Source organism: Heptranchias perlo, chromosome 9 (assembly GCF_035084215.1).
Source record: "Heptranchias perlo isolate sHepPer1 chromosome 9, sHepPer1.hap1, whole genome shotgun sequence".
NCBI classification, from domain to species: domain Eukaryota; kingdom Metazoa; phylum Chordata; class Chondrichthyes; order Hexanchiformes; family Hexanchidae; genus Heptranchias; species Heptranchias perlo.
Window position 1 is genome coordinate 73,612,146 of NC_090333.1, and position 14,787 is coordinate 73,626,932.

General features: G+C 45.4%; 1 protein-coding gene across 1 annotated transcript in view; it reads left to right on the forward strand.

The window, feature by feature from the left end:
* The window catches only part of astn1 (astrotactin 1), a 2,273,142-nt gene that overhangs the window by 1,438,067 nt on the left and 820,288 nt on the right, over nt 1-14,787 (forward strand). The window contains exon 12 of the mRNA XM_067989612.1: nt 8,405-8,571. Coding sequence (XP_067845713.1) covers nt 8,405-8,571 — 167 coding nt within the window. The remainder of the gene's footprint in view (nt 1-8,404; nt 8,572-14,787) is intronic.

Genomic DNA, 14,787 nt, shown 5'->3' on the forward strand with positions numbered 1-14,787 from the left:
AAAGGGCCATGCAGGTGTTGAAGGTTAGTTGCTGGATTATTGCTTCTGGCTGCTGGAGGAGTAGGAAGTGTTTTTTGAACCTCCATATTCTTATTGAGAGTTCCTACACTTCTTTTGAGAGTGCTTTGGCAGGTATTGACTTACGGGTCGGAAAGTTACAACCCTGGTGGAACAACATTCCTACCAACCACAGGCGGTCTGCTAGGGCTCCTGTTGGGCACTGAGCATGACTGGGAGCTTGTAGAAAGGTTAAGCCCAGCAGGTCAAGCTGCGAGGAGGCGCAGGGCACTGAGCAGGAGGCCCTACCCAATGAGGGCCTTCAGGGATCAATTCTCTTACCTCAACATGACCGAGGAGGATTGCATCCGATGCCTGAGGTTCACCAAGGAAGCCGTCACCGAGATCTGTCAACTGGTGCGGCCACAACTGCAGCCTCAGGGCAGGGCGAGGACAGCATTGCCTGTGGCCGTGAAGGTCACCGTGGCACTGAATTTCTACGGTTCAGGAGCATTTCAGGCCTTTGCTGGCGACATGTGCAACATCTCGCAGTATGCAGTGCACTGCTGCATAAGGGAGGTCACAGACGCACTGTACCACATGAGGAACAGGTTCATCACCTTCCCTCTCGACAGAGACAATCAGAACGAGCGGGCACGGGGGTTCGCCTGCATCACTGGCTTCCCCATGGTGCAGGGTGCCATGGACTGCACACATATTGCCCTGAATGCCCTGTACATCAACTCGGCTGAGTTCGTCAACCAAAAGGGCTTCCACTCCCTCAACATGCACCTGGTGTACGACCACACACATCGCATCTTGGAGGTCGATGCCCACTACCCTGGGAGCAGTCACGACGCCTTCGTCATGCGGCAGTCCAACGTGCCAGCTATCTTTCATCCGACTCGGCAAGTCAAAGGCTGGCTACTGGGCGACAAGGGTTATCCCCTCACGACATGGCTCATGACACCGGTCAGGAATCCATGCACACGTGCACAGCAGGCCTATAATGAGAGCCATGCTGCCACACACAACATTGTGGAGCACACCATAGGCCTCCTCAAACAACGCTTCCACTGCCTCGACCGGTCTGAGGAGCACTGCAGCACTCCCCTGAACGGATGGGCAGATTCGTGGTGGTCTGTTGCATGCTGCACAACCTCGCCATCGTGAGGGACCAGCCTTTGCCACCAATGACTGCAGAAGATCCTGAGCCAGAGGTGGAGGAGGAAGAGGCTGAGGAGGAAGAGGCTGAGGAGCAGGAGGAGGAAGAGGCTGAGGATGAGCAGGAGGAGGGGGTGGAGCTGGAAGAGCAGGTGGAGGAAGATGCAAGGTTGCACCAGGAACCACACGCCTTGTCTGCAAGGGCTGTGCCTGCTCTCCTGATCCGTGCCCGCTATCAATAATTGGAATTACATCCCCCAACTCATCAACACTCCTACATTCCCCACCTTTCCCCTCCCACAAGACAATCAAATCACCCTCCATCAGATTACTCATTGGCTTCCCTCTCAGCTCATTGCATGAATAAAAACCAGTACCAAATGCAAAATCAAACTCTCATTCATGGATTAATAAATGAAAATATGCAAACAGAACTATTCACCCTTGTGCATTCCCTTCGTGCCTGTTGTTTGTGTACCTTTACCTATCCTAGTGCTCCTACGAGGTGCTTCCCGAGTGGCTGGAGCATGGGTGGTGGAAGGCTGCTGGCCTTCAATGGAGGAATGTCCAGACGGCCTTGGAGGACGACCTCGAGCAGCTCTGGGCCTGGAGGGCCTGGCTTCAGACCGTACCATCTCAGCATGGGCTGCAGCAGGCTGGCCTAGCTGGCCGAGAGGCAACAACAGGGGCACTGGCGGAGTGGTCGGGGTAGGAGCAGGAAGGCTGTCATCCTGAGAGAGGACAGCAGGTCCGACTGCCATGGCGCCACTGCCACTCTCCCGGGGCGGTGCCTCAGCACTCCTGGTGATCGGCTGGAGAACGGATTGCTGGAGTGCTGTGATGCCCTGGGAGCCCCGTTCCACAGTGGTCCCCAGACCCACGATAGCAGCAGTCTGAGCTTCCAAGGCAGCAGTATAAGCTGCAAATGCAGCAGTCAGACCTTGGATGGCAGATGATTGTGCTGAGACACCGTGCACAACATCAGTCATCAGACGCTGCGTCATGGTGGGTTCCACAGGTGCACTGATGGAGGTGACCACCCGTTCCATGTTGGAAAGGATGGGCTTCAAGCTCTGCGCAAAGCGCTGCGCCAAGTTGGAGCTGGACTCCTCCATGCCCCTTCTTATTATGGGCAGGCTTTCCAGTGCCCCAAGCATTTGTTGGTGTACGCCCATCAGCCGTCCTCTGTGCCTGGCCTGTCGACGTCCTCATCTGACTCCTCTGCAGCAGAACTAGTGAGTGACCTCGCCCTCCGGCGAGTTGGCTCCTGTGGTATCCGTTCACTCCGTCCCGGCTCCTGCGCACTTGTGCTCGGTGTCTCACCACATGCAGATCCCTCCTCTAACCTAACCTCTAAAGGACGCACAGTGTCAGCCTCTGAGCTGGTGGAAGCAAGTGTCAGTTTGAGTGACGGTGTGGCTTCAGTGTCCTCCTCCTCCTCCTCCTCCTCCTCCTCCTCGGGTGCTGCCAGGTGTTCTTGGGTATCTGCAATGACAAAGGGAAACAGGTTGAGTTGTGGAGTGGGGAGAGGAGTAAGTAAGAGGTGTGTGCTGGCAGCATGTGCAGTACATGAGTCAGAAAAGATTATGGGAGGAGGGAGATGTGGAAAAGGACAAGTATCATTAGATTTGCAGTGACCCCCTTGACCAGGACCTCCAGCGCGGCATGTTGCAACGGCTGCAGCGACGGCTCGCCCAATGATCCGCAGCACCGTCTCCTCTGGGGCGGTGAGGACGTGTAGATGTGCCCGTCCAGCCTCAGGTCCCTCCTGCTGGCGGGTGTAATATGCCACCTTCTCCTGCAAGACAGAGGACAGTGTGTCAGTGAGTGTCCTGCAAGGTGTATGGGTGATGTGCCTGTCATGGTCGAATAGCTGCCAGTTTGTGTGACTTGAGTAGTGGTTGTGTGGCTTGCAAGTGTGTGCAATGTGCGGGTGAGATACAGCATTGTGTATGGATGGGCAGTGTTTGTTGGTGGGTGGGTGGGTGACGGGAGGTGTCATACATGGAGTATTGGTACAGTTGGTAGAATGTGCCAATTGACACTTGCATTCACTCACCTTGACCACTCGTGTGAAATCATTAAATTTCTTGCGGCACTGCACCCACGTGCGTGGTGCAATGCTCCTGGCATTCACCTCCTGTACCACAGCCTGCCAGTGCCTACACAACTGTAGTCTCGACGGTCTCCGGCCACCCTGCGGCTACATGCCTGCCCTCCTTTGGTCCACACCTTCCACCAGGGCCTCCAGAGCATCGTCGGAGAATCTTGGTGCCCGCTGTCTTGCTGGTGCAGCTACTCGTGATGCCATTCTCCCTTCTCCTACTTGGCTGTGTATCTGCCATTGGAAATGTGCCTGCACCTTTAAGTAGTGCAGGCTGCTGATGACGTGCGCTGTCCACGCCCCATTTCCAACTTCCTCATTCTCCGTGCAGCCTCTTAGCAGTGAGGGCTGCGCTTGCTGCACAGAGATTTCATGGTAAGTATCAGGCAGCACGAAGTTCGCATGCTGCCTGCATAGGGTCCATTGGGCGATGCGCTACCATCGCCCAGAATGGACCCTTATCCAATTTTTCCTCCATAATGTTCAGTGTGCAGTCATCAGTATCTGCCTTAACATTGACCTTGGTCACGTGATCGTGAAATACATTCCTACTGCCTGATGAATTCCACAAAATTTATTTTTGAGAAACTTAGCTAAAAAGCCAAGATCTATAGAACATTGCACCAACAAAGCTCAAAAACATAAGATTGAAGATGAAGTAAATCAAGAGGTACTGATGACGTGACCAGGTTTGGATTTTAAACACTCGTGGGTTGTCGGAGGAAAAGAAAACTGAGGGAGTTAACGCACTTTGTGGGCCTCGGAAAGAATGAGTTAGAGTGTGAAACTGCACAGTGTCTTAATGCAGTGAGGAGCAACACAGCGGAATTGACATGATCTTTGCCATCTATCAGTGATGTCGTAAGTGAGTTGTGCGGCATGGTAGCTCTCACTGTGTGGGATGGTGCTTTGCTGAGAAGACATTGGAGACTCACACTTGGGCATGCCCCCTTTTGAGCCTCAGCCAAAGTGAAAATATTGAGTGTTAGACCAAAAAAAAATCAAAAAGGAGATGAGAGTAGCATAACTGGTGAAAGGTAGACTGCTGAAATTAATATTTTGATTATTATTGGCCAGTCATACTTCTCAGTTTGCATCAATGCAAAGCAGTGTATCTATCATATTTTGACTTTGAAGTTGCCCAAAGCACGGTAAAGCAGGAATCCTGACATCAATTCATGAAGATAATCTCATACTATTTGAATTACAAACCAAGTGCAGAATAACTATCGCCCAGAATGGAGCCAAGTATAGAAAGTTCTCAGGCAGTCAATGTTTTTAATATTGGACAATTCAATAATGTTAAATTGTAATTGTCCTCGAACAGAAAGCAACATGGAAAGTGGCACTGCAGCTTGTTTTCATTTACCTGTAGCATAACACCTTTAATATTTGTTTTTAATATTTTGTGACGTGACTAGCTGCATCTGAGAGCACCCTAACCCTGGTTCTGCAAATGCATAGAGATGGATGGCCTTAGAACTGAAACTGGTGATCAAGTGGTCAGATCAGGCTCAGCTACATGAACGTCGATTTTAACACCCCCTGACAGGCGGGTGAGGGTCGAAGGTGGGGGCTGGGGGTGGAGGGCAACCCGACCCCTTTCCTGCTCCTTTAAATTTTAAAGTGCAGAATTCAGGCCATGGATGAGGCTCCCACAAAAGGCAGGCAGGTGCCTAATCGCTGCCTCCCTGAACAGTCCCTTCCATACATTCACCGGTAAAGTAGTTAAATCTAAAATCTCTGGGCACATTTCTGGGCTTCTGCCCATGTCCCCAAACTCTAAAGTTAATGGCAATCTCGAACAGAAAATCCCTTAAGAATCTTGAATACTCATTTTCCTTGAGCCTTATCTCTTCTAGGGTAAGCAACCTCACGCTCTTCAACCTCTCCTCACAGCTCAGATGCATTAAGCTAGGTATCAGTTTGGTTGCCCAATGCCTCCAATGTTTGGATATTCCTGCTGTAACACTGCAACTGCAGATGTGACTGTACCAGTGCCTTGAACAGACTCTTTGGGGGTGAAATTGGTCTTCGGCAATAGCGCAAAACAGGTGATAACGAATCAGCAGCCCGTTTTACACCCCGCTTGATCTTCTTTCTGACTGAAAAAGAAAATCGGGCGGGTTATAATTCCGGCTCCTGATTCGCTATCACCTGTTTTGTGCTATCACCAGAATCCAATTTTACCACCATTATCACCTCCCGGGATTTGTCCTCGATCCCTTTGGCTATACACGCCAAGATTCAGTTAGCGTTCCTTACTGCAGTCATACTCTGCACAGTTGGTTTCATTGAGCCAACCAGTAATACCTACATATCCCTTTCTTGTGTTGCATCCTACAGCCATTTAGTTTTTACCCTATCATTTTGTCTCTTCCTAATCAGGAATATTTTGTTACTTTTTTGTCCACATATTTTTTGTATATGTAGCATTTAAACTGTGTATTTAAAAAAAGTGACTGGTGAAATGATTTGAGTGCCCTGATGATTTTTGTATAGGGCTGGGCTTTTCAATGATCATTTACTTTTGAAACAGCTCAAAGATGAAGCTGCATTGATAAGACATTACTGTCACATCAATGGGGAAAGCACTTGGAATGCAGGAGTGACGCAGGGTCAGACTGATGCTACTGTGGAGGGCATGCAAAGGCAGATAGAGGTTGCTACAATGGGAGGACTGTAGAGACAGAGTGGGAGTAATGGAGGGAGACTGGGACTTGTACAGGAATGATGACAAGCTTGAAAAAACTTTGACAAATGCTTATCTCCTCAGAGCACCGATACCATCACTGGTTCAACAAATTCTGTATATGATGCTAATTTCAAATCTATTAAATAATCATTGATAATATATTTTTCAACGCATTAAGTAGAACAGATTTGCAACGTTGCCTAGGCAACACGGAAGACTGTAGTGTTTTCTTCACTTGATGTACATTCATTTTTCATTATCTGATTTGTTTCTTTTGCCGTGGCAACATTTAAATAAATAACTCCTACACTCAGTAAATTATTCTTGATAGACTTCCAGTAATATTGTCACAGTCCATGATTGAAAGCTGCCAATGCCACAACAACCCAAAACTGAATAAGTCACCACAGCAAATTCATGATGTACATAAATATGAATAGGGAGTGACTGTAATGCAAAAATCTATTTTCTATTTGAATTACTTGAGATTCACTCTTGCAGCTTGTGATTATTCTGATTAGATTAGATTCTGGCCTGCAACTCATTGCCAGGTGTCCATTATTCCATATATAAAAAATCATGTGAACATCTCAATTAGATTCCAGCCTGCAACCCACTCCCAGGGCTCCATTATTTTATACAAGAACAGTGTGAGCATCTCAGTTAGCTTTAGGGGCATAACCACACTGGTGCAAATCTCCTCTCATGCAATCCTCTCACCTACAACCCTTCCCTTCCGAACTTAGCTGGCACCATGTTCCAAAAGCACTTGCCCCCTAAGAGCGAGATAGTTTCTTCCAGGCCTCCGCCAGGCTGAGACCAGATTGATTCAGCTGGCCATCGACGGTCCTTCACTCTGAGGTAACAGCTCCTCTGTGTCTTACTCACAGCATTGGTGTGCCCATCCGTGAGATACAAGACTCTCATGGTACTATCTACAGGCTGAGACTTCAACAGACCTCTTCTCACACTTTACACAGGCAACAGTAGCGGCCCCATTCGCGATGAGTCCTGGGAAATTAGGCAAACCTGTATTTTGGAATATTACAAAGCGTGTTCAGAAATTGTAGTGTCCAGTCTGTTTGTAAATAACCATACATTTTTAAACATCTTTTGGAGGGGTGATTTCTGATCAGAAACTGCCATTCTATATTTTTATTATATTTAACTGGATAGAGCAAGCTCGATGCAGGTAATGTGCTCAGTTAGTCTTTGTTTAATTGTGTTCATATAAACACTGGTTCCAGGGGTCTTTTTGCTACGCCTGGCCAATGACAACGCTTAAAAGGTTGTTCCTGGCGGAGGCCAAAAGTAGAATTTAAAAATTAAAAATAAAGCTTTAAATGTGTTGGATCCAGGTAAAACTTAGAGATCAATTTTACATGATTGTTTGATCAAGCCCAGCAGCAGGGAATAGCTAAGGGAAGAATATGTGAGGCAGCATCTGTGGAGAAAGAAATAGAGTTAACGTTTCAGGTCAAAGACCTTTCATCAGAGTTCTGACAAAGGGTCTTGAGCCATTCAATTAGACCATGGCTTATCTGTACCTCATTTCCATTTATCTGCCTAAGCAGCCCGGAAGAAGAGGGATTGACAGCCAAAACTGCCAGAGGTGGATGGCAGCGGGGCTGAAGGTAAATGGACTCATAACCCAAAAAGCTCAGACATTATGAGTAGAAAGTACTTTAAAGGGGAATAATGCCAGAGCATGGAACCGAGACAAATGTAGCCAGAGGTGGAAAGGACAACAGAACATTGTTAACAGAGGAGTTGGAAGCAGAAAATGTGCCTTACCATAGATGTTAAAAATTTAAAGAAAAAGCCAAGACCCAGGGCGAAGGCAGGAGTGGATTAAGGAATGGGGCCGGAGGCTGGGGAGGCCAAAGAGCCCGGGAGTTCGAAGATGGAATGGGGAGACATGACTGCACCATCCAGTAGCTGGAGCCTGAAACTACACTGTGACAACAAGCGTAGACATTTCAAATGTTTACATACTGTTTTACATTGTAAATGTAGATTTAAAGATTACAAAAGATCATGGCAACAGGAAATAAGGTTTATTGTCAGGAAGTATGCACCTAATGCAAGATTTTTAGTAATATATTGATAAACCATCTATACCCTTTGATTAGATTCCAGCCTATAACTCGCTCCTGGAAGTTCATTGTTCTATATGTATAAACCCCTAGGCTTGAACCTATTCCTCAGTATCCCTACTCAGAGTACATAAATGAATGTGTTAAAATGTGTTATTGGAAATGTGTTATTTTGGTGCACTGTTACTATGGTCGAAGGAGCAATACTGCACAGACTGCCTGCTTATCAAAATTGCTTGCCTACAATGGGCACATTTTTCAATCCGATCATTTTTGTTTTATTACTCACCCAGTGGGTCATCATTTGTTCATTCTGTAACAATTTTTGCCCCATTGTTTTCCCTGCAGTGCCCCCTGGGACTCAGTCCGATGAAGGATGGTTCTGGCTGCTATGACCGACACATTGGCATTGACTGTTCAGATGGAATGAATGGCGGTTGTGAGCAACTGTGCCTGCAGCAGACCATGCCTCTACCAGATAACCCCTTGCTCTACAACATCGTGATGTTCTGCGGGTGAGTCTCCAGCATTCCTGTGCTGATTTACTCCGTGCACTGGAGAAGTAAAGTGTGAAGAAAAAATAAATCTGAGGTGCTGAATGGAACTGATGCACAATGACAATAGATATTAAGTATTTCATGATATCAGCTGGCAGTCTTTATTCTCAGTTCACTTTCTGTATTTCTAATACAACAACAACTTGCATTTATATGACTTACTAACCAGCTTCTTCGAAAGTGGTTCAGATTTGATAAGTATCACCCTGACTTAATATTTAAAGTGGGATTTAGACTATTAACCTGTGAAGTACTGGCTTAGTGAAGAACACATCAGATTAAGGATAATGGTTCCCACCATGGCAAGCGTGAAACTGCATTAAATAAATCTGGTAATTTGTGGGCTAGCTTCAGGAAAGAATAACAATGAAAACTGCTGGATTGTCGTAAAAACCCAACTGTTTCCTTAATGTCCTTCAGGAAGGAAAACTGCCATCCCTTACCCAGTCTGGCCTACATGTGATTCTAGACTATGTGGTTGAATCTTAATGCTCAAGTTATTGCCCTCTGAATAGGCCTTTAAAGCCACTTAGTTGTGTTCAAGAAAAATTCCGCCATACCTTATATATGCACCAGTGTCAGGTCCTGAATATGTACAGTGCATACCAGATTAAAGTGAATGATTCACTCCTGTGTGGTACTGTACGCCTTTTGTGTACCAGTGTCAGGTCCTGTATATATATATATATATACATAAGAACATTGAAATAGGAGCTGGAATAGGCCATACGACCCCTCAAGCCTGCTCTGCCATTCAAAAAGATCATGGCTGATCTTCGACCTTAACTCCACTTTCCTGCCCGATCCTCATATCCCTCGATTCCCTTAGAGTCCAAAAATCTCAGTACAGTACACACAAGGTAGAAATGAATAGCTCATTCGTGCCTGGTACTGAGAAACTTTTGTGTCACTCGGTGTCAACCCATGTATACATGTATACTGCACACCTGATAAAATACTTTGTTCTGTTGTGAAACTTACGTCTCACTGTGAGTCCCTATTCATGACACAAAGCAAAGATTAGTTCATCACAATAATCAATCGTGCAGAGAAAAGCGGAAAGACTAACCAGGTTAAAAAAAAAGAGAAAAAAATGAACTACATAATGTTGGGGTTAGGATAATCCTTATCCTTCCCTTATACTACAGGCATGTGGACTCAAGAGATAGGGAGCCATCTGATTAATAATCTGTATTAATAAACACACTAATAAAACCCATTACATGCAATTCTCATGAGATTGGTACCCAAAAAACTCTCAAACAGAGAACTCATTGGGGGTCGTAAATGGGTCCTCAAGGCTGCTCACTGTAGCTCCATGCAGTAGCTTTATAAGGTTAATCACATAAATAAGTAGGGTTAATATGTAAGCGCGTTTCTACTATGTGCGATTAATGCATAGATACTACGTCATCGCATCAGCATGGATTGTCTCCCCTTCCCGCACTTGCTCATTTGTACTACTATCTGTTTACTGTTCTTTGGACCTTCCCCACACGAGTGACTGTGCCTGTGCCTGTCCTTGTTGGCCTTCACTTCCTTTTCTCCTTTAGATATTTATTACAGAGAGTCTTATTCTCCTTTCACACTCCCCTCCTGATTTCCAGATGCCTTGGCACTAGTCCAGCAATTAACGTTCCATCGAAAGCAAAATACTGCGGATGTTGGAAATCTGAAATAAAAACAGAAAATGCTGGCAATGCCCAGCAAGTGAGGAAGCTTCTGTGGAGAAAGAAACAGTTAACGTTTCAGGTTGAAGATCTTTCGACAATGCTGCCTCACTTGCTGAGCTTTTCCAGCATTTTCTGTTTTAATTAATGTTCCATTCTCACACGATCCCATACCTAACTGCTGTGTTATGTATCTCTCTGTGTCTGGAGAATGATTTAATCCCAATTAATCCTTACTACTACTGTTACCTAACCATCTACATAATGCTAGCTATTTTAGCTTGCTTATTAACCCTTGCACATTACTATCATGTTAAATATGCAAGGAAAGTATATACCCTAGAAATTGTTATCAAGTGTTTCCCAAAATGGATGAAAACAGAATTAAAATGGGGAGAACTATGAGAGGAATTTATGACTTTGCTAAAATAGGTAAAATGAGGTGTTAGGGTGCTAAAACAAAATATATTACATTATTCTTCCAGTTGCAATGCAGTAAAGTAGTAGTTAAAGAGGAAATTGGAACTCTAAAATGTAGAAGTAGAAATGAACTTGTAGAATTTAAATTAGTTGAAATATTAAATGAACATTTTCTGAAAGGATTCATTAATGAGCATAATACTTGCTCTTCAAATTAGCCAGTATCCTGAGAATTTTGAAATCAGTGTGACTGAAGTACTTGGTAAGTTAAAAGTACTTGAGACTAACGAATTCCCATGGCCAGATGGCACATATCCTTGGCTGCCAAAGTAAACTGGAGAGAAAATTTGTGGGCACTGACCATCAACATGAGGAAATTATTGGCATCATTGAGATACCACAGAATTGGAAGCAAGCAAACATAGTGCTTAAATTCCTCAATTATTGGCCATTAGCCAAATACAAGCAATAGGTAAAATAATGGAAACAATTCTTAAAGGCATGCTGGGGGAACGCCTGTACAGCAATGACTTAATAAGAATCAGACAGCATAGATTTAGGAGACAATCCAAATGACAAACCTCTTTAACTTCTTCGACAACATCTCAGACAAGATAACCAATTCACCAACCTGTGGAAATAGTTTTTCCCTATTTACCTTATCAAAATCCTGTATAATTTTGAACACTTCTATCAGATCTCCTTTTAATCTTATTTTAGTGAAAAGTGCCTGTTTCTCTAGTCTCTCCTCACAAGTAAAATCTCTCATCCCTGGTATCATCTCCATGGCCTTGATGGCCTTAAGGTGCTCAAAACTGGGCACAATATTATGACCACAGCCTATTCAATGATTTTTATAGATGTAGCATTACCTCTTTGTTCTTTTACTCAATGCCTCTATTTATGCCTTCAAGCACCTAGGCTCAATGCTCTAGAATTCTCTCTCTAAACTCATCCCTCTCCTCCTTTAAGACCATCCTTAAAACCCACCTCTCTGATAAGCTTTTCTTTACCCCTCTTAATATCTCCTTCTTTGGCTTGGCAACCAATTTTTAATTAGCATCTATGAAGTGCCATAAGCTGTTTTTCTACATTAAAGGCATGACATAAATGCAAGTTGATGTTATAAAACCTAGAATCCCATATCCTTTTTTTACAGCTTGATCAATTTGTCTTCCCACTTTTAAAGATTTGAACTTCTGGGGGCAATTTTAACCTAACCCACACATCGGGAAACTGATGGGATCAGGTGCAATGCTTGTTTTACGCCCTATCCGATTTTACTCTCAATTGAAATCAATCGACTGTTATATTGGGCTGGATGTAAAACCAACGTTCCATCCGATCCCATGGGTTTTCCACCCAATGAGTTAGGTTAAAATTGTCCCCTCTAAGTCTCTCTGTCCCTCTACTCCATTTCATGTTTTACAATTTAATGTATATTTCCGCTCCTTATTCTTCCTCATATATCTCTGCATTAAATTTCACTCAATAGTAATCTGTCCAATCGACTAACATGTCATCCTGAAGTTGCTAACAGTTAACCAAACTTCTGATTTTTGTGCCATCTACAAATTTTGCTATTATGACCCTATACCCGAGTCCAGTTCATTTAGAAAGTGGAGAGGAGCAATGGCCCTCATAACGATTCCTGGGTGACACTGTTGTTTGCATCCTCCAGTCTGCAACTCACCCATTGACCATCAGTCTCTGTTCTCTTTTCTTCAGCTAACTTCTTATTCGAGCTGCCACATTCCCTTTAATATTGTTCACTTCAATTTTATCAACAAGTCTCTTATGTGATACCTTATCCATATACACAAAACTCACTGCATTTCCTTTATCTAGACACTCTTACTTCCTCAAAAAATTCTGTTATATTTGTCAGACACGACTTGCCTTTTACAAGTTCATGCTGATTGTCCTTAATTAACCCATAAATTTACAAATGAGGATTGATTCTATCCCATATTCTGGCCTCCAGAATCTTGCCCATTACTGATTTTAGGCTGGTTGGTCTATAGTTACTCAGTTTTAGCTTTTTTCCATTTATGTGGGTACGGTAGCATAGTGGTTATGTTACTGGACTAGTAATCCAGAGGCCTGGACTAAAATCCAGAGTCATGAGTTCAAATCCCGCCACGGCAGCTGGTGAATTTAAATTCAATCAATTAAAATTCAATTAATTAAATCAAAATCTGGAATTAAAATACTAGCATCAGTAATGATGGCCATGAAACTACCGGATTGTCGTAAAAACCCATCTGGTTCACTAATGCCCTTCAGGGAAGGAAACCTGCCGTCCTTACCCGGTCTGGCCTACATGTGACTCCAGACTCACAGCAATGTGGTTGATTCTTAATTGCCCTCTGAAATGGCCTAGCAAGCCACTCCGTTGTAAAATCTCGCTACGAAAAGTCATAATAAGAATAAAACCGGACGGACCACCCGGCATCGGAACCACTAGGCACCGGACACGACAACGGCAAACCAAGCCCAGTCGACCCTGCAAGGTACTCCTCACTAACATCTGGGGACTTGCGCCAAAATTGGGAGAGCTGTCCCACAGACTAGTCAAGCAACAGCCTGACATAGCCATACTCACAGAATCATATCTTTCAGCCAATGTCCCAGACTCTTCCATCACCATCCCTGGGTATGTCCTGTCCCAGCGCCAGGACAGACCCACCAGAGGTGGTGGTACAGTGATATACAGTCAGGAGGGAGTGGTCCTGGGAGTCCTCAACATTGACTCTGGACCCCATGAAATCTCATGGCATCAGGTCAAACATGGGCAAGGAAACCTCCTGCTGATTACCACCTACCGTCCTCCATCAGCTGATGAATCAGTCCTCCTCCATGTTGAGCACCACTTGGAGGAAGCACTGAGGGTAGCAAGGGCACAAAATGTACTCTGGGTGGGGGACTTCAATGTCCATCACCAAGAGTGGCTCGGTAGCACCACTTACTGACCGAGCTGGCCGAGTCCTGAAGGAAATAGCTGCCAGAATGGGCCTGCGGCAGGTGGTGAGCGAACCAACACGAGGGAAAAACTGACTTGACCTCGTCCTCACCAATCCACCTGTCGCAAATGCATCTGTCCATGACAGTATTGGTAGGAGTGACCACCACACAGTCCTCATGGAGATGAAGTCCCGTCTTCGCACTGAGGACACCATCCAACGTGTTGCGTGGCACTACCACCGTGCTAAATGGGATAGATTCAGAACAGATCTAGCAGCTCAAAACTGGGCATCCATGAGGCGCTGTGGGCCATCAGCAGCAGCAGAATTGTATTCCAGCACAATCTGTAACCTCATGGCCCGGCATATTCCTCACTCTACCATTACCAACAAGCCAGGGGATCAACCCTGGTTCAATGAGGAGTGTAGAAGAGCATGCCAGGAGCAGCACCAGGCATACCTAAAAATGAGGTGCCAACCTGATGAAGCTACAACTCAGGACTACATGCATGCTAAACAGCTGAAACAACATGCTATCGACAGAGCTAAACGATTCCACAACCAACGGATCAGATCAAAGCTCTGCAGTCCTGCCACATCCAGTCGTGAATGGTGGTGGACAATTAAACAACTAATGGGAGGAGGAGGCTGCATGAACATCCCCATCCTCAATGATGGCGGAGTCCAGCACGTGAGTGCAAAAGACAAGGCTGAAGCGTTTGCAACCACCTTCAGCCAGAAGTGCCGAGTGGATGATCCATCTCAGCCTCCTCCCGATATCCCCACCATCACGGAAGCCAGTCTTCGGCCAATTCGATTCACTCCACGTGATATCAAGAAACGGCTGAGTGCACTGGATACAGCAAAGGCTATGGGCCCCGACAACATCCCGGCTGTTGTGCTGAAGACTTGTGCTCCAGAACTAGCTGTGCCTCTAGCCAAGCTGTTCCAGTAGAGCTACAGCACTGGCATCTACCCGACAATGTGGAAAATTGCCCAGGTATGTCCAATCCGGCCAATTACCGCCCGATCAGTCTACTCTCAATCATCAGCAAAGTGATGGAAGGTGTCGTCGAAAGTGCTATCAAGCGGCACTTACTCACCAATAACCTGCTCACCGA